The sequence below is a fragment of the Scyliorhinus torazame genome, chromosome 17, assembly GCF_047496885.1.
Source record: "Scyliorhinus torazame isolate Kashiwa2021f chromosome 17, sScyTor2.1, whole genome shotgun sequence".
Lineage (NCBI taxonomy): Eukaryota > Metazoa > Chordata > Chondrichthyes > Carcharhiniformes > Scyliorhinidae > Scyliorhinus > Scyliorhinus torazame.
The window spans coordinates 74,976,105-75,001,796 of record NC_092723.1 but is presented as its reverse complement, the minus strand read 5'-3'; the positions used below and the strand labels follow the sequence as shown (position 1 = coordinate 75,001,796).

Genomic DNA, 25,692 nt, shown 5'->3' with positions numbered 1-25,692 from the left:
AATGAGATCCCAACCCCGCTCTCCGATCGGCCCGCCCCCAACTGTGGCGGCCGCGGACTGAGTCTGCAGCCGCCTCGCGAGTATCCCGAACGGCAGGACCAGATTAAATCCATGCCGTCGGGAATTCGGCCGGTCTGGGGCAGAGAATAGCCCTGAGGTGAATTGCTTCTGACAATGGCCTGAGGTGGTGGATACTCTGCGAAGAATCGCCGATCCGGCGGCGGCCCCAATTTCATGCGAGAAACTGGATTCTCTTCCCCATCGCCGAACACGATTTTGGCATCGGGGTGCGGAGAATCCAGCCCCTTATTTTTTATCATGGTCTTGTCCTGTACCCCTTTCCAGTATCCTATTTAATTGCATGAGTATGAAATGGGCAGATGTTGCAAAACACCTTTCTCGCATTGTGTGTGTGTAAAATACACCAATCCTCTTCATCTCGAGTTGTCACCCAGCTATTCACAATATATATCAATGATTTGGATGAGGAAACAAAATGTAACATCTCAAAGTTTGTAGATCATACCACGTTGGGTGGGAGGGTGAACTGTGACGAGGATACAGGGATCCTACAGCATGATCTGGACAGGTTGGGTGATTGGGCAAATCAATGGCAGATGCAGAATAATCTGGATAAGTTATTCACTTTGGAAGCAAAAACAGGAAGGCATATTACTACCTAAATGGTTGTAAATTGGGAGAGGAGAGTGTGCAGTGGCCCTGGTTGTCCTTGTGCACCAGTCGCTGAAGGTAAGCAAGCAGGTCGAGCAGGTGGTAAAGAAGGCTAATGGTATGTTGGCCTTCATTGCGAGAGGTTTTGAGTACAGAAGCAGGGATGTGTTGTTGCAATTATACAAGTGAGGCCACACAAAGAACAAAGAAATGTACAGCATAGGAACAGGCCCTTCGGCCCTCCAAGCCCGTGTCGACCATGCTGCCCGACTAAACTACAATCTTCTACACTTCCTGGGTCCGTATCCCTCTATTCCCATCCTATTCATGTATTTGGCAAGATGCCCCTTAAATGTCACTATCGTCCCTGCTTCCACCACCTCCTCCAGTAGCAAGTTCCAGGCACCCACTACCCTCTTGTGTAAAAAACACATGGAGAATTGTGTGCAGTTTTGGTCTCCTTTTCTGAGGAAGGATGTTCTTGCTCTCGAGGGAATGCAGCAAAGGTTTACCAGACTGATTCCAGGGATGGGTGCAGCGAAGGTTTACCAGACTGATTCCAGGGATGACGGGACTGTCATATGAGGAGAGATTGACGAGGTTAGGATTGTTCTCGCTGGAGTTCAGAAGAATGAGGGGGGTCTCATAGACACTTACAAAATTCTAACAGGACTAGATGGGGTAGATGCAGGGAAGATGTTCCCAATGGTGGGTGTGAACAGAACCAGGGGTCACAGTCTGAGGATTCAGGGTAAATCATTTCGGACAGAGATGAGGAAACATTTCTTCACCCAAAGAGTGGTGAGCCTGCGGAATTCATTACCACAGGAAGTAGTTGGTTCAACCGATCAAGAGGCGGCTAAATCATTTTCAAAAGGCGGCTAGATATAGACCTTGGGGAGAATGCGATCAAAGGCTATGGGGAGAAAGCAGGGTTAGGCTTGAGTTGGATGATCAGGCATGATCATGATAAATGACGGAGCAGGCCCGAAGGGCCAAAAGGCCACCTATCTTCCATGTATTACGATTGGTAATTATACTCGTATGTAACGTATTACGTAATTCTAGTTTATTTTTTATAAATTTAGAGTACGCAATTAATTTTTTCCCAATTAAGGGGCAATTTCGCATAGCCAATCCACCTACACCTCACATGTTTGGGTTGTGGGGTGAAACCCATGCAAACACGGGGAGAATGAACGCCACACAGGAGCGACCCAGAGTCGGGATCGAAGCTGGGACATCGGCGCATGAGGCAGCAGCACTAACCACTGCGCCACGTAATCCTAGTTAGTAGTTGTGAATGGATAAGAGATAATCTCTGAACAAATGTATTATTTTGACTGGTGTATGTTAATTACCTGAAAGATAAGAAAAATATATAATTACGCTGTATTTCTTGTGATCGGGGAGTTGGCACGCCATCTAGTGGTAGCTTTGCTCCCCTGCTATAGCTTGAAAATAAAGTGTGGGATTCTCCGACCCCCGCCGGGTCGGAGAATCGCCCGGGGGAGACGTGAGTCCCGCCTCCCCTGGCTGCCGAATTCTCCGGCACCGGGGATTTGGCGGGGGCGGGAATCGCGCCGCACCGGTCGGCGGCTGCTGGCAGCGGCCCCCCCCCGGCGATTCTCCGGCCTGCGAAGGGCCGAGTGGCCGCCCGTTTTCGGCAGTCCCGCCGGTGTAAATTAGAGTAGGTACTTACCGGCAGGACCTGGCTACGCGGGTGGCCTCCGGGGTCCTCGGGGGGGGTGTGGGGGGATCTGACCCGGGAGGTGCCCCCACAGTGGCCTGGCCCGTGATCGGGGCCCACCGATCCGCGGGCGGGCCTGTGCTGTGGGGGCACTCTATTCCTCCGTGTCGGCTGCTGTGGTCCTCCGCGATGGCCGACGCGGAGATGATCCCCCTGCGCATGCTCTGGGATGACGCCAGCACACGCTGGCGCTCCCGTGCATGCGCCAACTCGTGCCGGCCGGCGGAGGCCCTTCGGCGCCAGTTGGCATGGCACCAAGCCCCTTCCGCGGCAGCCGGCGGGATGCAAACCACACCGGCGCTAGCCGAGCCCCTGAAGGTGCGGACGACTCCGCACCTTCGGGGCGGCTCGACACCGGAGTGGTTTACGCCACTCCTCAGCGCCGGAGTTGACTGCCCCGCCTGTTCGCGGAAAATCCCACCCCATGTTCTGAACTGAAAGTCATCGCTAAGTGTCGTCTGGTCAGTTGGGGAGGAAGAACGCTACAGTTGAATAAGTAACGGCCAAGCTCCCACATAATATGGCGGTGATGATGGGATGCGCCCAGGCAAGCCGTGAAGGCAGCATTATGGTTTGGTGAGTATAATTTATTCTTTGACAATACTTTCCAACCGGACACTTTCACACTAGAATGGCGCAGAGTAAAATGTGTGTCCAAACTTGGGGCCAGGCAACCATGAGAGAGTAAGGGGAACGTCCTGAAGGATATTTCAGGGGCTGTGGGAGGGCCATGGTCTTGCAAAGGGGGATTCATTGTGAGATTGGTCTCAGAATTCTGGATGTCACAATAACAGCGAGAGTTGGGAAACCCGATCTCGAGTTCGCCGCAGCGTGGTGGAGTGAGGGGAGTGTATCTCTGCACGTTGCCCCAAAATTTAGAAGGTTGATCAGCAAAATACAAGAATATGGATGGGTTCTTACTGACCCTCCACTGCGCAGCAGTAACAAGACAAAGACTAGTGACAAGACAAAGTCATTGTCCTTATTCTGAGCCTGTACGTACATGCAAAATTGATGCATTAACAAGATTTGAACCCCATGACTGCCGCTTTGGTGGTAACCGTGGAGACCACGCAAAATGGGATCAACCACTCCCCTAGCTCCAGTGCAGGTCGCCACAGTGGACTGATTCCTCCCAGAAACATCACTGATTGTGACTTAGAAGGAGAGGCTGCTGACCTTGGCATGGTAGCACAGTGGGTAGCACTGTTGCTTCACAGCTCCAGGGACCCAGGTTCAAGTCCCGGCTTGGGTCACTGTCTGTGCGGAGTCTGCACGTTCTCCCCGTGCCTGTGTGGTTTTCCTCCGGGTGCTCCGGTTTCCTCCCACAGTCCAAAGATGTGCACGTTAGGTGGATAGGTGCTAAAATGCCCTCGGTGTTCAAAAAGGTTAGATTGGGTTACTGGATTGAGGGGATAGGGTGGAGGTGTGGGCTTAGTGCTCCTAAAGGGCCGGTGCATGCTCGATGGGTTGAATGGTGTCCATCTGCATTGTAAATACTACGAATAATAATAATTTTTTATTGTCACAAGTATGAAGTGTCATGTGAGAGTACCTTTCAGAAATGGGTGTTTATAAATGGGTATATATAAAAGTATCTGTAGTGAGAGTACCTTTAAGAAATGGGTGTTTATTACTGCAGTGATGTCAGAGAGTGGGTGGAGCTGGGCTGTCTGTCAGCCTTTTACTTTCGTTTTAGGCTGTTTGCTGCAGGGTGTGTTTTAGTTTCGTTTTCAGAACTGGATAGCTGCAGTCACAGCCAGAAGGTGTATTAGAGTCTCTCTGTAATCTAAAGACTGTAAATCGATCCTGGTGATTTAAAACTAATAACAATAGTGACTTTAACCTGATGTGCTTCTGATAAAGGGTGTTTTAAGTCTTATGGATGTTAAAAGGAAAGCTCAAAGGATTACTTAGTGTTGTATTCTTTGGGGGTTGAATTTGAATTAATGGTTGCTAAGATATTCACTGTATGTTTTAAAAACATTAACTTGAGTTCATAGAATAAACATTGTTTTGCTTTAAAATATACTTTTCCATTTCTGCTGTATCACCACCTGTAGAGTGGGCCATGTGCTCCCCATACCACAATCTATTAAAAGCTGTGGGTCAGGTGAACTCCATGGTACACTTTGGGGTTCTCTAAACCATGGCCCATAACAAATTGGGGGCTCGTCGGGGATAAAACTCTATCTATTGGATTGGCTTACTGACCTTAATGACAGTGAGGGGTGAGCATATTGTGGTTGCTTTTCAGGTGTGGTATTATTGTTTAAGTAGGGAGTGTGTTGTGGACAATGGCTCTTTCAGAGGGTCTGAAGTTTTTGGGGGTGGAGGCGTTCACATGCAGTACCTTACGGATAGAGACTAAAAGCAGACTATTAGATTTGGCAAAAACATTTCAGTTAACATTACCTGACAAAATGTGAAAAGATGAGGTAATTATGGCAGTGGCTAAGCATTTAAAGTTGCCTGAGAAATAGTGGCAAAAATTCAGTTACAAATTAAACAATTGGAACATGAGAAAGAACTAAAGCAGCTTGAATACGAAAGAGAGAGAGAGGAAAAAGAAAGGTAAATAGAGAGAGAAAAAAGAGAGAGACGAAAGGGAAACAGAAAGAATAGCCCCAGCAGAACTAAAAGAAAGAGAAAGGGATATACAGATCGGGGAAAAAGATAGAGAGAGAGTTTGAACTTCAGAAAATGGACATGAAACATGACAGCCAGTTAAAATTCGCAGGCGACAAAGCTGATAGGTTGGGCTGGTGAAGTGTTTGCATCACTACCGGAGGAGGTATCTGCGACGTATGAGGAGGTGAAAAAATCCATCTTAGGTGCATTTGAACTAGTGCCTGAAGCCTACAGACAAAGGTTTAGAAATTTAAGGAAACAACCTGGTCAAACATACATGGAATTTGAAAGGATCAAACAGAGTAATTGTGATAGCTGGATAAGGGCTTTGAAAATACACCAAACGTATGAAGCTCTCAGAGGAGTGGTCATGTGAGGGTACCTTTAAGATATAGATGTTTAAGCAATGTATCTTTAAGAAAACAGTGATGTCAGAGAGTGGGTGGAGCTGGGTTTTAGGTCAGCCATTTTGCAGGTTTTTAGTTTCAGTTTTGAAAAGAGCTGGGTGTGTGTCTGTGTTTTGCAGTGAACTGGATATCTGTCATGAAAGACTATCTCTGGATCATTTGGGTGATTTAAACTAATAATAGTGAAGCCTTTAACCTGATGTGATACTGTTTAAAGGTGTTAAGTCTCTTGGAAGTTTGAAGGAACATTTTAAGGAGTTATTTACTGTTGCAATATTTTCTGAGTTATCTTTGAAGTAAGGGGTGTTAAGAGATCCAATATGTATTTATGATGTTAAGTTGAGTTCATGGAATGAACAGTGTTTTGTGTTTATAAACCCATGTGTCCATAATTGTAATATCACACTTAGGGAACAAGCCATGGGCTAGGAAAAGCAACACATCCATTAAAGGGAGAGGTTGGTTGAACTCCATGATACATTTTGGGGTTCTGAAAACGCCTCGCCCATACAGAAGTTATACATTTGAAGGAGTTTAAACATTCAATTCCTGATGTAGTGAGAACTCATGTGGAAGAGCAGAGGGTTAAAACTGCGAGGTTAGCGGCAGAAATGGCAGATGATTATGAATTAGTTCAGAAATCAAAGCTTGGTTTTGGATATCAGTTTCAACCTGTGAGGGATAGAAGCTGGGGACATGAGAAATACTCATGTGGTAAAGGTAAAGGCGATGTGATGGGAGATAATAAGGAGAGTGTACCGCAGATTAAAAAATAAATCCAGGACGGTGGAAGAGGCATGAAAGTTTCAAATGTTTTCACTGTCATAAACTGGGCCATGTAAAGTCACAGTGTTGGTGGTTGAAGAAAAGCACTGGGATGGCTGATGTGGTAAAACATGATAAGACAGTTGGGTTTGTTAAAGTGGTAAAGGAAAACCCAAGTGAAGCAAAGGAGGTGCAAAGGATTGTAGAGCCAGACAAGAGGTGATTGATAAGAAGGTGCCAGATGTCTTTAAATAATTTACTTGTGTGGGTAAAGTTTACTCAAGTGTACCAGAAGGATCAGGTAAAGAAGTCACAATTTTAAGAGATACGGGAGCTAGTCAATCTTTAATGGTAAGCGACGAGGAGTTATGTCGTTTGGGAAGTATATTGCCAGAAAAGGTGGTAATATGTGGAATTCAGGGTGAGAAGAGTAGTGTTCCATTATATAAGGTAAGGTTGGAATGTCCATTGAAGAGTGGTGAAGTGGTAGTCGGAGTAATGGAGAAACTATCTTGCCCAGGAATACAGTTTATCTTGGGTAATGATATAGCTGGATCGCAGGTGGAAGTGATGCCTGCTGTGGTTGATAAGCCAGTGGAAAATCAGACAACTGAAGCGTTGAAGGACAAATATCCTGGGATTTTTCCGGATTGTGTAGTAACAAGGTCGCAATGTCACAGGTAAAGACAAGAGGAGAAATCTGACAGTGAAGATAAAGTTGAAGTACAATTATCAGAAACGATTTTTGATCAGATGGTTGAAAAGGAACAAGAACAGGTGGAGGATGAGGCAATATTTAATTCAGGAAAAGTGGCGGAGTTACAACAGAAAGATATAGAAATAACATCAGAAAGCATACACGGTAGAGGAATCTGAGTGTATACCAGAGTCTTATTACCGTAAAAATGATGTCTTGGTGAGGAAATGGAGACCTTTTCATATGCATGCAGATGAAAAGTAGGCAGAAGTTCATCAAGTAGTATTTCCGGTAGGGTTTTGAAAGGAGGTGTTGCGAGTAGCACATGAGGTACCAGTGGGAGGTCATTTGGGAGTAAGGAAAACTCAAGCTAAAATACAAAAACATTTTTATTGGCCTGGATTACAGAAAGATGTAGTTAAATTTTGTTGATTATGTCACACATATCAAGTGATAGGGAAACCTCAAGCAGAGATAAAACCAGCGTCCTTAATACCCATTCCAGCATTTGAGGAACAATTTATAAGGGTTTGAATTGATTGCATAGGACCGCTTCCTAAAAGAAAAAGTGGGAATCAATATCTTTTGACTATAATGGATGTGTCTACTAAGTTTCCAGAGGCCATTCCAGTACGCAATATTACAGCTAAAAAGGTTGTGCAGGAGTTACTTCAATTCTTTACTAGATATGGACAACCCACAGAAATACAATCGGATCAAGGATCAAATTTTACCACAAGGTTATTCAAAGAGGACAGCTTAGGAATAAAACAATTTAAATCAACTGCGTACTATCCAGAATCGCAGGAAGCCTTAGAAAGGTGGCATCAGACATTTGTTGAGGGCTTATTGTCAAGATTATCCAGAGGATTGGGATAAAGGAATTCCTTTCGTACTGTTTGCAATAAGGGATGCACCTAATAAGTCAACCAAATTCAGTCCTTTTGAACTAATTTTTGGTCATGAGGTAAGAGGACCACTTAAATTGAGAAGTAAAAATTGGTGAGTGAGAAATCGGAACTTACATTATTGGATTACATGTCAAATTTTAGGGAACGATTAAATAGAGCAGGTGAATTGGCAAGACTACATTTAATGTTGCACAAAATTTGATCAAATGGGTAGCGGACAAGAAATTCAAAGTTCATAGTTTTGCCAGTGGAGATAAAGATTGAAAGGAAATTGCGTGAGGTGAATTATGTAGTACGAACACCGGATAGAAGGAAACTCACCGCGTGTCTTATGAATATGCTTAAAAGGTACTTTGAAAGGGAAGGAGAGAAAAAGGAGGTGGTTTTAATGATTCTGACTCCAAGTGACAAACCAAATCTGGATGACTTTGAATTTGACATACCTCAAATTAAATTGGAAAACGAGGATGTTCTTAAAAATTGGGATAAATTGTTGAGTTACCTTCCAGAGGAAAAATGGACTGACCTGAAAGAGTTATTAATATCACATGGGCAAGTTTGTGGAGATAAATTGGAAAGAATAAAATGGCTATACATGATGTAGATGTGGGAAATGCTGTTCCAATTGTAGCCACCTGGGTTGGTCACTTCCCGACTTAAAATGGAGATCCACAAAGAATGCAGGGAAATTCAGTCAAGCCAGGAAAAACTAGCAGGTGCAAAGTTTCCTGTGTATTAGAACTTGCAGAAACCCAGACAGCACTGAAACTAGCAACCATCCGCATATTAATGAGCGATCCCCGGGAACAATTGGAAACATTTAAGGTGAATAAGGCCAAGCCAGACTCCTCGGCGCCAGCAGGAGCCAAGACAAAGGAAGGCCAACGGACACTCAGGAACCACCCAGCGATCAGGGAACGGTTCCAGTATTGGAGAAATCGACCCAAGTGATCGGAACCTAGTCCAATCACTTAGAACCAGATACGGGGTCCGCCCCGAACGGCGCGAAGCCCCTGGGGACTATAAAGTAGAGACCCCAAGTTCAATTCGTCCTTCTTGGCAGGGTCACTCAGCAGCTCGAAACAACTCTTGACAGTGACCTGCCTAGCTGCTACATCAACCAAGTAAGTCTCCAGTCAACGCATGCTACGAGTTAGGCGCTCCTAGCTACCAGCCTATACCAGCTTTTGAATCCTGCAGACTCAGAATCGAACAAAAGGCCATTTGTTCCCCTGACCTGGTGGGCCAGTTCCAAAGCTAAGTATAGGCCTTTTAGTGTTAGAGATAGTCTAGTAAGTAGAGTTTTATGCATGAGTAGTGACTGACTGTGTGTAATAAATGTGTTTTGATTTGAAACTTACTAACTGGTGTATTTAGTTATTGATCAGCACCTGAACTTGAACCTCCTGGCGGTATCATAAAGTTACCTGGCGACTCTAGAGCAAAGGTTATAGAAACAGAGCAAATTAAGTAAAGACACAACGGGCAACAAGTTAAGAGCCAACCAAAGTTAGCAACATTTACTGGCAACTCTGGTGGGACCCGATTTACAAGTGGCCTAACCACTCCGGGAGAACCCAAAATTTGAATTAAGAATCCAATTGGGAACAGAAAAAACCACAAGTGTTCGATCCTCATAGTTCGGAAGCGTGTTAATGCATGCGTAACTAACAGGGCTATAAGGTAAAATTGATAGATTTTGTTGTGAAAAACTGTCGGGAGTTTGTATTCCGGAAAATAGCGAACGCCATACCCGTGTTTACAGCACCGCCTTAGTACCCCTCGTTCCAAATTTTTTTAAAAAGCATTCAGAATAGGAAAAATAGCAATGAAGGCAATGGAACGCCTTATGAACCCCCAGGAATTCGAGGTCGCAACGACCAGCAATAGAGTAAGACAGTGTCCCGTTTGGGAAGAAGAGATCAGAAAATATCTCAAAGGGAAAGGATGGCCCCTTTGAAGTGAATTCTGTGATAATGAGGAAACAGGTCCCGGGAGTATCGGACATACTTGGTGGGAGAACCTGTCAGAAATCATGAGCTTGGGAAAAGCTTGCAAGCTGATGGCAATCGTGTCCTGTTTGGCACAATTGCGAGGCACAGAGGAGGTCGTTCGGACGCTCCGCAAAGAGATAGAAGAGAGACATCGAATGAGCAAGGTCGATGTTAGTGAGATCGAGGGAGAGAATATAGATTTAAGAAGGAAGTTGGCAGCAAAGGACGGAGAGGTGGATGATGCCAAGTGGGCACACCAGTCTCGTCTAGCGCATTTGAGCAGCTTCCAAACTCAATATGATAAGGCCTATCAGGACACGCAACGTGCAGTCCTGGTAAGAGAAGAGACAGAGAAACAGGTAGAGGCATTGCAAAGGCAGTGCAGCGATCGAAAAGCAGCGTTAAGAGCACTCCATGCTGCCACCACGGAGCACAGACAAAGCTCAGTGGGTCATGCAAAATGCAGGAAGCAGATTGCGGAACTGCAGTCTTTGCTTTCAGTGCAAAATGGGTTTCAAAGCACCTTTGGATCCCAATTAGATGAAGAAGACAGCCCTGATTGGCAAGAACTAAACAAAACCGCGCAGAGATATGTACAGGGAACATGTGCGCAAGGAAAGCCCCAAAGGAGAAAAGCATCCCAACCCCCGAAAGAGCAGATAGATCAGGCACCCATGAATCCAGTGACTACCCACTGTACAGTCACATCGGAAGGAGTCACGGAATTCCTTTACACCACCCCCTTAACCGTGACCCAATTACGGGACGCGTGCGAAAAGATCACACCGTTCCTCCCCACCTCAGACCCCCACCACTTCTTTGCTAGAGTGAAGCAGCAGGCGACCATGTATGGCCTGGATGAGCATGAGCAAGTGAAGCTCACAGTTTTAAGCCTAGACCCTTCTGTTGTAGCAGCCCTTCCCAACCCACAGAATGTAGGAGGAGGGACCCTTGCAGAGATGCACACGACGATCCTAGACGCGATCGGTTATAACAGAGGTGACCCAGTAGAAGGCCTGAATAAGTGAAGCAGAAGAAAACAGAACACCCCACAGCGTTTGCTGGATGCCTGTGGATCCATTTTACAGCCATTTTCGGGAACTTAGACCGCGCCCATTTGTCCCCAGGCAACATGGCCAAATAAATGGACCGGCAACCTTATCTCCCATTCCAGAGGCAGGACAAAAAGCTTGTACCAATTATGACCCCTCGGAAGAAGCGCACAACGAAAAGTGGGTTTTACAAAGGTTGCTGGACAGATTGCTCCCAGGAGCAATCTGTCCACAACAAACCGCGATTAGAAAACCCGAAGAAAGTAGGCAGAGGCAGATATCCAAGCAGTTAAAGCGCACCAGAACCCTGCATGGGTGAACGAAGGCATGAACAGCCCCCCACAGAAATCACAGGAGTGTTACAACTGTGGACAATTAGGACATTTTGCACGAGAGTGCAATGCCCCACGAAAGCCACAGAGAGCCCAGCAGGCAGGCACTCTAAATAGTAACAGGACAAAGCCCATACACAGTGTAAGCACCCGCTCAGACCAGACAGACATGAACGGAACTGACTGACGGTGTTCGGGCTTCCCCACCTGGGTCTGCGACACCCTTTGGGATAGGTCCGGCTGACCAGTAGTTGCAGCGAAAATACGGGGACAGCCCATCGAATTTCTCTGGGACAGAAGAGGGTCCCGCGCCACAATTAATTCCTCCACCATGTTCTAAAAAGACACGTGGCCCACTACAGCCACAATCACCCTCAGCGGCTTCACAGGCCACTCACAACAGGGACACATCACAGCCCCTGTACCCATTCAAATTGGCAATATTACAACAAAACACCCCATAGTTTCGGTCGATCTCGACCACACAGCAGAACATATTTTGGGCATCGATTTCATGAACTCTCGCAACCTTTCATTTGACCCAGTAAATCAATGTCTGGAAAATGACAAAGTCTGCAATAGCCCCCGCAACGCTCACAGTAGGTGAGTATGCTAATAAGATTAGCGCAGTCGGCGATTTTGGTTTGACCCGAGCACGATTAGCGCAGACAAACATGCAAGGGCAGTTCTTCACAAAAACAGGACCGCATCTGCAAGTCATAAACATGACTGCGGCAGGATGGTTGGTTCGGTTCAAATAACAGGACCTGACCCTAGACCCCAGAAGCAATATGGATTTCCCCAAGAGGCAGAGGGAGAAATCTCAAAAGTCATTGATAGCCTGTTAGAACAAGGGGTACTTAGATCAGTAGTCTCTACTAATAATGCCCCGATTTGGCCAGTGAGAAAGCCCGATGGATCATGGCGACTAACCATCGATTACTGGGAACTCAACAAAGTCAACCCCGCAGCAGCCCCCACGGTAGCCACAGGTCCCGAGACCATGCTCAAACAGGGACTCAACTCACAATATTTTACAATTTTGGACATCAGTAACAGATTCTGGTCCATTCCATTGGCAAAAGCGTGCCAGTATAAATTTGCCTTCACTTTTAAAGGTCAGCAGTACACGTGAACATGCCTTCCACAAGGATTCCACAACTCCCCCTCCATTTTTCACCGACAGCTGGCCAATGGATTATCAAAATTTTCTCGCCCTGAATGTCTGGTCCAGTATGTAGACGACCTATTACTGCAGACAGACACCAAGGCAGAGCACATCGCGCTTCTGTCCGAACTCCTGGAACTCCTACAGCAAATTGGATGCAAAGTGAACCCCAAAAAGGCCCAAATTTTGGAAAACAAAGTGGTATATTTGGGAACGATTATCATGCATGGTAAACGCGAGATCGAGCATAAAAGAATTGACTCGATTGTCAAATTGCCCCTTCCTCAGAATGTTTCAGCCCTCCGATCGTTTTTAGGACTGGTTGGCTACTGCTGGAACCATATTGACGGTTTCGCCACCAAAGCAGTACCCCTCTCGGAACTCCTAAAGAAAGGGGCCCCCTGGGAATGGCTTCCGCAGCACACGGATGCTGTAGATGTTTTAAAGCTCGCACTCATTGCAGCCCCCGCATTACAGGTTCCAGACCCGCTTTCCCCCTATGTTATAGGGATAGCCAGCACAGAGCGTACCCTTTCGGCCGTGCTCCTCCAGGGACAGCACGAACAGTTAAGACCCGTGGCTTACGCCTCCAGAGTTTTAGATCCTGTGGAGCAGGGATTTTCGGCCTGTGAAAGGCACCTGCTCGCAGTTTTCTGGGCAGTTCAATACTTTTCATAAATCACCGGACTAAACCCCATCACAATCCTCACGGAACACCCCCCACCCAACTTTTACTAGACGGACGACTTAAGGACGGTACAGTAAGCCAGATCAGAGCAGCCAGATGACCCTTCTTTTGCAGGGACGGGACATCACTGTTAAAAGGACCAAGACCCACACTTTTCTAGCAGACAACCTTCAGTACCCAGGCACCCCCCACGAATGTGAAAACATCTCACCGCACCACAACACAGGCCCCTTTATCGCAAAAACACCCCCCAAAAAGATAGGTAGTTCACCCCAGAGACCCCAGCACACAGATACGCGCGCACCTTTGAGAATATATGTGGATGGTTCTTGCACTGTATTAAACGGGAAGCGTATTACAGGATGCGGCATTTATGTTGAGGACGCGCCATAGACGAAATCTCCTTAAAACTGCCAGGACACTTACGTGCGCAGGCGGCATAACTAGCAGCCATTGCGTACATTATAGATCACCCAGATTCCTTCCCCAGCCCAGAAGATATATACTTGGACAGCCTCTATGTCTGTAACAGCCTCACAGAATTTCTACCACTATGGAAAGCAAGAGGATTTGTTTCCGCGGACAGAAAACCCCTCCCTTCAGCCCCATTGCTCCGGCACATTTTGGACAAAGCACAGGACAGGACATTTGGTATCATTAAAGTCCGAAGTCACCACCGTTCCTCCCCATCTGGAAATGTAAAAGCCGACGCACTGGCTAAAGCAGGTTCCAGACATGGACATTTTTAGAACCCCCCCGAAAGCGCCCCAGTGAATCCAGTTCAGGTCTCACAGACTAATATCGAGGATTTAGTGCAGGCCCAGAAGCAAGATAGTAATCTCAGGGAGATTTTAAAGGAAACTTTCCAGCCCCATACGATAGGTTTAAAAATGCACTGACCACACATGACGGTGTGGTCCTAAAAGGCACCCTTTATGTGGTTCCTGAACAGGACAGGAATCAGCTTATTTGTTTGTTCCAAGATAGTCATGGGCATCAAAGAATTGACCCCACTACAGCCCACCTCAGGCAGCTCTGTTGGTGGCCGAATTTAAAGGAAGACGTCACGCACTACGTTGCAAATTGCTTTATCTGTGCCCAAAGCAATCCAGACAGATATGCAAAGAAAGCTCAGCTTAGCCACACCCGCCCCGTTAATGGCCCCTGGACTAACCACCAGATTGATTTTATAGGACCATTGCCCCCGAGCTGGAATGGTCACAAATATGTGTTAGTTGTGACAGACACGTTTACGAAATGGGTAGAAGCATTCCCATCTGGAACAAACACGGCAAAGACTACCGCTAAGGTTTTAACCCACCACATCTTTACGAGATGGGGACTCCCCCACAGCATTGAATCCGACCAAGGTTCCCATTTTACTGGACATGTCATGAAGAACGTCCTCACGATATTTGGCATTACCCAAAAATTCCACATCGCATACCACCCCCAGTCAGGTGGTATCGTGGAGCGAATGAATCGGACCCTAAAAGCAACCCTCAGGAAAATGGTCCAACAAAACAGCACCACCTGGGATTCAGTCCTCCCGTTTGTACTACTGTTTTTACGTAACACTGTTTCGACATTCACAGGATACACCCCACACACTCTCATGACCGGACGCCCCATGAAAGGCACAGAATTTTTATTAGGACTTGACTTGACCAGCCCCGAAGTGATGGCCCTCACACACGAGAACGCAGTGAAACAACTAGTTGAGAATGTACAAACGGCTCAGCAAGCAGCCGCAGTAAAATTAGGCACCAGGAAGAAACAGAGCAAGGCCTGTTTCGACAAGACAGTGCATGCGACTGAGTTTGATGTAGGACAGCAGATCATGCTCTCCATCTACAACCCCATCACATTCCTGTCGCCTCAGTATTCGGGTCCGTACTCTGTTGCGGACAAAGTAAGCCCCTCCGTTTATAAGATTAGGTACCCCAACGGGAAGACCGCGTGGTTTCATATGAACCAGCTCAAGGCATATGGCTCGCAGTCCAACCACGCACACCACGTCATGCTCGACGCAGCAGACCACACCCCGCCCACATCCAACGTATCCCTACCCTCCCCCAACACGTCCATCCCATCCACGGACTCGATCTCGACTCCACCCTCGAACTCTAGACTCTGCCCCGGCACGCCCAGACAGCAGCAGCAGCAACAGCGACTGTGACACAGGCAACAGCCACAGAACGCCTCCCTACTATCCCCATGCAACAGGACCCACACCCAGCGAACCTGAACACGATTCGAGTGATCCCTTCCTGATCACATTCTTTAACAAACCTCACCAAAGGCCACCGCCCTACGATGATGACCCCGACTCCGTCCCCACAGAATTAGACACCACTATTTGGCACCGTGACAATTCGTACAGGCTCGTCCGAAACGACGAGATGGACACTAAGTCACACCATGCAGCTTTAGCAACCCTCATCCATTCAAGGGTATGGCATCCAGTAGAAGATTATGACATTGGGTCTGACTCCCAAAATGAGAACCCCTTTGCGACTCTGTTCGCAACTGATAACTGAGGTGTCCAGCTGATGTTTTAAAAAGGAACCACTTGGGAGAAACGTTGTCCTTTCTGATAGAACCTGCAGCATGTTTGTTAAACGTTTGTTCGTTAACGTTATCGTTAAGTGTAGTTTGTCCCAGACAACAGTTCAGAGGAACTAGTCTGTCGACAGAAAATTGTTAGAGGATCTAGTTTGTCCCAGACAACAGTTCAGAGGAACTAGTCTGTCGACAGAAAATTGTTAGAGGATCTAGTTTGTCCCAGACAACAGTTCAGAGGAACTAGTCTGTCGACTGAAAATTGTTAAAGGTGCAAGTTTGTCCCAGACAATAGTTTAGAGGAACTAGTCTGTCGGCAGACAACAATCACAACTACTCTCCTGATTCGAAGGTAATCACGAGAGGCAGCCCCCACGGCGACCACATTCTTACCCGTTCTTGACGGTTGCTCAGGCAGTGGAGAAACGACATTGGTCTCCGCCCTGCCTGAGGACCCCCCTCTGGTCAGCTACGCTCGGGTAGAGCACATACGGCATTGATCACCGTCCTACCCGGGGATTCCATCCAAATCTTACCCGCCGCGGCCCATATGCACCCCATTTTGGCTCGATTACGTTCAAAATTCTTTTGTTTGGTTTAGCAACCCTTAGGATTACTTCCCTATGCTATTTACATCCTCAAACACTGGGATGGTAAATCACACAGGCTGCGAGACGGCTCGCAGTACGGCAGTATTCTTAGATGTCTAGTCCAAATATTTGGTTTAAAAAAAAATGAGTGAGTCACACATGGTGACCAATTATAAAGGGAAATTGGCACTAAAAGACAGGCATGCTAACGTTCAAGATATTAAACAAGATGGTAACAGAAACTATGCTTGATTCACAGAATTCCAGAAGGTCCAGGAAGAGAGAAGAGACGAAAAGGAAGAGAAGAGAAGAAAGAAGAGAACAATGAAGACATCATACGTGTTTTTCGTTATCATTGTAATTTGTATTCGGTTACCCGCGAACGCGAACCCCCTGACCCCAAACCCCCCGGCCGTCAATGATTCACTTCCCCATAGCACCCAGAGCCCAGTGACAAGTAACAACACACCATCATGGTGTGATAGGTTTATAACATGGTACTCGCTTTCATACGTAATTGAATCCCTTTTAGCATTGGCGATATTCTGCAGCATCGTACAGACTATCCGCAGGAGAAAATGGCGAACGAGAGCCTACCACTCTCGCACCCCGGTATACAGGATAAGATCCCCTATTTTTGGTTTTCACCAGGCCCCCGAATCCCTTGATCTACAATAAGGGACATTCGTTCGGCGTCATTTTGTGAATAAAGACAACTGAGAGATTGTATAACTCTGAGCTTGACCGCCAAGCCAGAGGGAAATGTGAATGCTGCTATTATTTGTGTATTGTTAGGAAGTTAGTATGATTGGATGTTTCAGTGAGATAAGTTTATGGAAGATAGTTAGAGGTACCGTTTTTTTATGTTGTCCTGCATGTCCCTGTTGTGACATAACGCCACTTAGAACTGTCAGTTGAAAAATTTCTTACATAGTTATGGTCAGTGTAGAGGCCATGAAAGAGTGCTCGCTGGGTCAGGAAGGGAAGACGAAGCAGTTATATGATCCTTCACGTTTCGCGTTAGGGATCACAAGAAGGGAGTGTAGCCACCTGGGTTGGCCACTTCCCGACTTAAAATGGAGATCCGCAAAGAATGCAGGGAAATTCAGTCAAGCCAGGAAAAACCAGCAGGTGCAAAGTTTCCTGTGTATTAGAACTTGCAGAAACCCAGACAGCACTGAAACTAGCAACCATCCGCATATTAATGAGTGATCCCCGGGAACAATTGGAAACATTTAAGGTGAATAAGGCCAAGCCAGACTCTAAGTTCAATTCGTCCTTCTTGGCAGCGTCACTCAGCAGCTCGAAACAACCCTTGACAGTGACCTGCCTAGCTGCTACATCAACCAAGTAAATCTCCAGACAACGCACGCTATGAGATAGGCGCTCCTAGCTACCAGCCTATACCAGCTTTTGAATCCTGCAGACTCAGAATCGAACGAAAGGCCATTTGTTCCCCATACCTGGTGGGCCAGTTCCAAAGCTAAGTATAGGCCTTTTAGTGTTAGAGATAGTCCAGTAAGTAGAGTTTTATGCATGAGTAGCGATTGACTGTGTGTAATAAATGTGTTTTGATTTGAAACTTACTAACTGGTGTATTGAGTTATTGATCAGCACTTGAACTTGAACCTCCTGGCGGTATCATAAAGATACCTAGCGACTCTAGAGCAAAGGTTATAGAAACAGAGCAAATTAAGTAAAGACACAACGGGCAACAAATTAAGAGCCAACCAAAGTTAGCAACACAATCAAACAACATCCATGTAGACTTAACCCTTTGAAATTGGCACAGGTTAACAAAGAGATCGAAAGTATGCTGAAAATTGGCATAATTGATGTGGGTTGCAGCCAGTGGAGCTCACCCATAATGATGGTACCCAAACCAGACGGTACCCAACGGTTGTGTGTGGACTATAGAAAGGTTAATGCAGTTACAAGAATGGACTCTTATCCTATCCCACGTTTGGGGGGCTGCATTGAGAAGGTGGGACAATCGGCTTTTATTTCCAAACTGGATTTACCTTTATCCGAAAGGGCGAAGGAGATTTCAGCTTTTGTGACTCCAGATGGTATATACCAATTCAAAGTTATGCCATTTGGCATGAAAAACGCCCCAGCCACATTTCAACGGTTAATGAACAAAGTTGTTTCAGGATTACCCAATTGTGCGGTATACATTGACGATCTGGTAATTATCAGCCAGACACGGGAAGAACATTTAAAACATCTGATGGCGTTATGCGATCGACTTTAGGAGGCGGGTTTGATCGTAAACCTAGCCAAAAGTGAATTTGGAAAAGCCCAAGTCACTTTCCTTGGCCATACAGTTGGATAGGGTCGAATGGTCCCACGGGATGTGAAAACAAAAGTTATTGGGGAGTTTTCAAAACCCTCGACACGAAGGGAAATAATGCAATTTCTTGGCATGAGTGGATTGATCGAACATTTGTGCCAAATATTAGGAGTGTGGTTGTTCCACTGACGGACTTGCTAAAAACCGTAGCAAATTTAAGTGGATAGTGGGGTGAGTGTCAACAGGCATTTGACTGTCTGAAGGCTGTTTGATCACTGCTCCTGTGTTAGACATCCTACAATATACCGAACCATTCAAAATGGCTGTTGATGCGACTGATGTGGGCGTAGGTGCGGTGCTTCTACAAGACGACGATGAAGGACTAGAGCGGCCTATTGGTTATTTTTCAAAGAAATTGAATTCTCACCAGAAAAAGTATTCAACGGTTGAGAAGGAGACTTTCAGTTTGGTGCTGGCTTTGCAACATTTTCACATTTATGTGACCAGCAATCCGTCTGACACCATTATATGTACTGATCATAATTCATTGACATTTTTGGAGTGATTCCGGAATAACAATGCAAGACTGTTTCGATGGAGTTTATTGTTACAGCCATTTCATTGAAAAATAGTACATGTGGCAGAATGAGAAAACATGATAGCCGATGCTTTGTCATGAATGTGATGAACAGAAACAGGTTCGGTGGAGGAAGAAGAAAAATAAAATGGACTGTGTTATTATAAATGCTTGCGTGTTTTGTTTTGTTAAAAAAGAAATGTATATTCACTGGGAAAGTGAAAAGGTGAAAAATGAAACCATCTTGAAGTTGATGGTTTATTTTTTTTTTCTTGGGGGGAGGTGTCATGTGAGAGTACCTTTAAGAAATCGGTGTTTATCAGTGATGTCAGAGTGTACGTGGAGCTGGGCTGTCTGTGTCTGCTTTTTCTTTCGCTTTGGGCTGTCTGCTACAGGGTGTGTTTAGTTTTGTTTTAGATTTGGAGAAGCTGCAGTCACAGCAAGTTGTGTATGAATCTCTGCAAGCCAAAGAATGTTCATTTGGTGATTTCAAAGTGGCAACTGCTCTCAGTAGAGAAGCTAAACCGAATGTCTTTCTGTAAAAAGGATTCCTTTGTCTTATGGATGTTGCAAGGAAAGATTAAGAGTTACTAATAGAGTAGATCATAGATCAAAGAATTTACAGTGCAGAAGGAGGCCATTCGGCCCATCGAGTCTGCACCGGCTCTTGGAAAGAGCACCCTACCCAAGGTTAACACCTCCACCCTATCCCCATAACCCAGTAACCCCACCCAACACTAAGGGCAATTTTGGACACTAAGGGCAATTTATCATGGCCAATCCACCTAACCTGCACATCTTTGGACTGTGGGAGGAAACCGGAGCACCCGAAGGAAACCCACGCACACACGGGGAGGATGTGCAGACTCTGCACAGACAGTGACCCAAGCCGGAATCGAACCTGGGACCCTGGAGCTGTGAAGCAATTGTGCTATCCACAATGCTACCGTGCTGCCCTGGATTCTGTATTCTGGAGTACTGTATTCTTTGGGAATTTATTGGTGTTGATAGTTATTGAGATGTTTACTGTGGGTTTATAAAGCGTTAATTGGTTTCATAAATAAACATTGTTTTAATTTAAAAGTACTTTAACTCTCTGTGCACTACACCTGTAAAGTAGGCCCGTGTCCCCATCACCACAATCTGTTAAAAGTTGTGGGTCAGGTGAACTCCATGATACACTTTGGGGTTCTCTAAATCCTGGCCCATAATACAGTGCTGTGCATTGTTTGATTAAGGACTGAGAATACACAGAGAGTAAGGTGGAAAAGAGGGCTAAGGCTGTTGGGGTGACCACAGTTGGGACATGCTGGATGGTGGAGCAGCGGGCTGGATGTTGCCACAAAAACATGTGCGTCATATATCTGATGTCCAGCTCACAGCTAATGTTATTCACAGGCTTAAAACTCTGTTCTTCAGCCCTGACTGCACTCAAGGTGTTCAGGTAGCCCAAGTGTGCTGAGCTGATCCCTGTTCAGACAGAATTTCACATTGGCCCTAGGTCCCAAAACCTGCCACAGCCCCACAGTTGGAAGCACAGGGGCTGCTTTAGCTCACTGGGCTAAATTGCTGGCTTTTAAAGCAGGCCAAGGCAGCACGGTTCAATTCCCGTATCAGCCTTCCCAAACAGGCGCCGGAATGTGGCGACAAGGGGCTTTTCACAGTAACTTCATTGAAGCCTACTCGTGACAATAAGCGATTTTCATTTCGTTTCATTCATCTCACCGACATTCCCACCCTGCCTTTTCGACTTGCACAAAGGGGTTTCCTCTGCTGGCACCTGCAACACATCCTTCACTTCCTCGCCCTCATCAATCTTCCAGACTCATTTTGGCATTCTGCCCTACTGTTTGCAGGCAGCACGGGTGGCTTGGGGGGGGGGGGGGGGGGGGGGGGAAGGCAGGACCCAGTGGAGGGCTCTCTATGCATCCCTTTATCATTGTGGATTTGGTGTAGAGGGTGTTGCATGCAGTAGTCCCATGCAACAAAAGGATGAGGTGGTGCATGGACACCTAGGCTGTCTGTATTTTCTGTGGTCTTGAGGAGTACGTATACCACGAGTATATATAGATTATGCGATGTTCCAGCCCCTTTTTGTCCATCTGAAAAGGCTACTCCTCATATTTTAGTTGCACTTCAGTTTCCTTGCTCCTGATCTGTTGCAACCCAGAGTGGAGGAGAGTGGACATGGTGCTTGTAAGTCCGCTCCTCATTCTAGCCAAGGTGGCCTTTAATGGGTCAAGGCAGTGGGTGGTTCAGAGGTTGGTTGGTCGGCCTGACTGTCTGCCACTGTATCCTGTGAAAAAAACTACTAACCAGGAATAGATCTGTGTCTTCTTACATATTTCACCATCTGACTTGGATCCATTTAAATCTCAAGACATCACTCATATACTGCTCACCCCCACACTCTCTGTGCTCCATCCATGCCAACTCATACAATCCCATGCCTCCACCCATCTCCATAGCCCTTCATACTCCTTTCAAGTCAACTTTTGCCTCTCGACACATCTGCATGAACCCTCATACCCTCCGTACCAATTTAGTGCCAACTTGTGCCAACGCATGCGCCCACCCACCATTTTCCTTTGCATCCTCCATGCCAACTCAGCCAACATCCACCATGGAGAGACCCCAGGAGCCATGGTGTAATGAAATAAAATGAAGCTCTAAGTATCTATTATAGGTTTCACTAGATTAAAAATGACAGTTTCGCTGATAAAAAAGCTCATTCAACATATTTACATCCCTCAAGTACTTGATCACATATAAAAACAAACATTTTCATGCATAGCCTCACATACAAGATGACTCATTTCTTTATAACTTCACTGAGCTGTCAATCATACTGTGAACTTACAAGCTTCCTGGTGTGATGATAGATTGTGGAAGCAGCACCAATCCTACAATGATAACCCTCAGGCGTATGTGAACAAATATCTTCTGAAATTGCATGCCCTGACTTATTTCAATTGCAGGCTCGCTGTTTTGTTCAAAATTTAACATGCAAAGTATTTAAATTACTTGACAGCTTGACAGTTCCAAAGGCTTTATGCGCATCCAAGTTTACTCTTAACAATCCCAAATGAGCACTTGGCCTCTCCCAAAGAGATACGTATCTGTTTCTCTCAAAAGTCATGTTTCCCAAGAGTCATGTTTCAGAAACCTGAGTGACCAAAGTTGCTTTTGTTTGAAGGCAGCTGCACTTCTAAATGTGCTGCTGCCTCCAAGAACTATGGGTAAAATAAATTACTCCCAACTTGATCTCCCACTGCCGAGCAAAAATGATGAGTGTTGAGTTTGAGGGTGAAACTTCTGGATTCGGGTGCCATTCTGGCCAATGCACTTAGGCCTTCAGACTATATGAAAATTCAGGCCATGGATTTTGGGGCTGAGAGCCAGAGGAAATGGATTCCATGCTGCAAAAAATGTTGTGCAAATTGTGAGTCCCAGATGTGCTGAAAGTGGCAAGTATATTTATGGCCCAGGTTTCGAAACATTTTTCTGTCTAGTTTATGAACAAATAACCTAATAACAGTCAGTAGACAACTGAGAGCATTTAAATCTGAATGTTACATTCAGTATTTTCTTCCAGTTAGGCACTTATTAAATATGGGTGACACTTGAATATTAACATGTTTTAAAATGTCACTAGTTTAAAACGTATTTAGAACATCAAAAGTAATCATCTAAAATAATCATAAACATCAGATAAATTACTTGTAATGCAAGCCAACCTGATGATTTGGGACAATTCTAGCTTTCTCAGCAGGAGTCCAGGTATGAGTACTTTGAATAATTGAACTTGGCTGCTTAGGAAGTTCTGCTGATTTGGATGCTGCCATTAAACAGTTTTTTCTCATAGGAGTTGAAGGTATTTCACGATTTGATGCAGTATTACTGAGTGTCTTCAACACAGAATTTGACTCCATTTTCTAAAATGGAAAGCATTTACAAAGAATTGTTACTTAAATTTTGTCCACAATTTTTTTAATATAGAGAATATTGATTGAGCGTAGAATCATAAAATTATACAGCACAGAAGGAGGCAATTCAAGTTGAAGTCATTAGCAATTCCCATTTTGAACATTATTGCTGTACCTACTTTCATTACCCTTTCGAACATTACAGCAGAGATTCTCCAATCTCGTTGACCCCGCCACCGCTGCTAGTGAGGATGAAACATTTAGCGGGTGGGTGTCTTTCTTGAGGGAGACATGGAGGGGCAAGATGTCTCTTCTGACAAGGAGGATGTTGAAGTGGATCGAGCTGATGAGGGCCCGAAAGTGGTCCAAATGAAGAGGACCTAGCAAATGTACAGTGTGGCTGACATGCCCGTGAAAATATAATAGGTATCAGATTCCAGGTAGCGTATGCTGCCTTTGTTGGACTTTTTGGTTTTCTATTCTGTGCTGGCTGATGGCCCCAGCACCTTTTTGTTCACTGACATTTTTTTGCAATGTATAAGAATTGGCAAGTCATGTTGCAGCTGTATAGAACCTTAGTTAGGCCACACTTGGAGTATAGTGTTCAATTCTGGTCGCCACACTACCAGAAGGATGTGGAGGCTTTAGAGAGGGTGCAGAAGAGATTTACCAGAATGTTGCCTGGTATGGAGGGCATAAGCTATGAGGAGCGATTGAATAAACTCGGTTTGTTCTCACTGGAACGAAGGAGGTTGAGGGGCGACCTGATAGAGGTATACAAAATTATGAGGGGCATAGACAGAGTGGATAGTCAGAGGCTTTTCCCCAGGGTAGAGGGGTCAATTACTAGGGGGCATAGGTTTAAGGTGAGAGGGGCAAGGTTTAGAGTAGATGTACAAGGCAAGTTTTTTACGCAAAGGGTAGTGGGTGCCTGGAACTCGCTACCGGAGGAGGTAGTGGAAGCAGGGACGATAGGGACATTTAAGGGGCATCTTGACAAATATATGAATAGGATGGGAATAGAAGGATACGGACCCAGGAAGTGTAGAAGATTGTAGTTTAGTCAGGCAGTATGGTCGGCACGGGCTTGGAGGGCCGAAGGGCCTGTTCCTGTGCTGTACATTTCTTTGTTCTTTGTTAATGTTCCTTGATTACTTGATGCGCAATCAATTACTCTCAAGACAAGGTGAGGCATAACTAATAGGCTTTAATCTGCTAGAACTCTTCCCCAGCAGCTTCAATACAGAAAGTGAAGGCTGCTGGGACGGCATTGGTTCTTATACTCCACCTCTCAGGGCGGAGCTATGTACATCAGCCAATGGTAGACTCCTGGGTCTAACCAATGGTCATCCGCCTCTCAGGTACCGCAATACCTGGTATTACCACATTACTGAGAGCTGAATTAAATAGCACTACCTACTATCTGCTCTGATGTTAGTTTGATCCTTTATGTGTGCAAAAGTATGCTAAGTAGAACCAAGATAGTATTCCCTTTTCCACACCTCGGGCGAGGGGCAAGATTGAGAAGGTGGGCCATCATTAATAATCTCAGCCAGTATGGGGACTGAATCTGCGCTGTTGGCCTTGCTCTGCATCACAAATCTGATGTCCAGCCAACTGAGCTAAATCAGCCCGTTATAACCCCCATGAGGGAAACGTGGAGTATGCGATTTCCAGATAGGGGGCAGAGTCACCCAGCTGGAGCTAGCTAGGAACGAATATAAAAGCCGGCCCAAAGCAGTGCCTGGTCTGGTTAGTTCTCCCAGCAAGGACTGTATTGGGATATTGTATCTAGTTAAATAAACCTCTGTTCTCTTACCGCTGGCTTCCTCAAGTTACTAAATTGGTGATGAGGGAAAAGGAAACTCCGGACAGTGGAACTGCCAAGCCGCTGGAAAATTGCTATCCCGGGACATTAGGGGCTGTTTAGCACAGGGCTAAATCGCTGGCTTTGAAAGCAGACCAAGGCAGGCCAGCAGCACGGTTCAATTCCTGTAACCGCCTCCCCGAACAGGCAGCGGAATGTGGCGACTAGGGGCTTTTCACAGTAACTTCATTTGAAGCCTACTTGTGACAATAAGTGATTTTCATTTCATTTCATTTTCACATAGGCTGTTAACAGTTCGGAATGCTGCTATTCGTGCTGCCTTTGATGCATGTCTGGAAGACTGGAACCACTACGTGGAGCACACAATGTATTTTTTCCAGGCGAACGGGATTTTCGGGGAAGGCCATCAGAAGTTCCTCCTCCCGCGTGACCCAGATGATTGGGATCATAAAGAATCTGACTCACCTGGCTGCGCCGGACTTCCAAATCCTTTGATGAGCTGGTTGCTTTGGTTTCAGGACATTATGACTGCAAGCCTCCCGTAATTTGAAACGGTATTGTTTTAATACGGCAGTGCGGTCTCCTGGTAAAATGGTCACTGACTTCTTGACCCACCTAAGACATCTAGCTAAGCATTGCGAATTCAGTCCGTCCGTCTCCAAAACGTTGAGGGATAGGATAGTGTATGGGGCATAAACTACACGACCAGAGGAAGCTGTTGGCAGAGTTCACCTTGGATTTGAAACGGGCCATCGAGCTTTCGCTGCTCCGGGAATACGTGGAGAAAGGAGTGCAGGAGCTGCGAGATCCATGACCTATGGTGTCCATAGTTTGGCCCGCCCTTCATTT

The 25,692-nt window shown here is 45.8% G+C and overlaps 1 protein-coding gene across 1 annotated transcript in view; it reads right to left on the bottom strand.

The window, feature by feature from the left end:
- Positions 1–23,006, bottom strand: part of LOC140393542 (synaptonemal complex protein 1-like) — a 93,233-nt gene extending 70,227 nt beyond the window's left edge. The window contains exon 1 of the mRNA XM_072479836.1: positions 22,827–23,006. Coding sequence (XP_072335937.1) covers positions 22,827–22,952 — 126 coding nt within the window. The 5' untranslated portion in view covers positions 22,953–23,006. The remainder of the gene's footprint in view (positions 1–22,826) is intronic.
- Between the last annotated feature and the right edge of the window lie 2,686 nt (positions 23,007–25,692).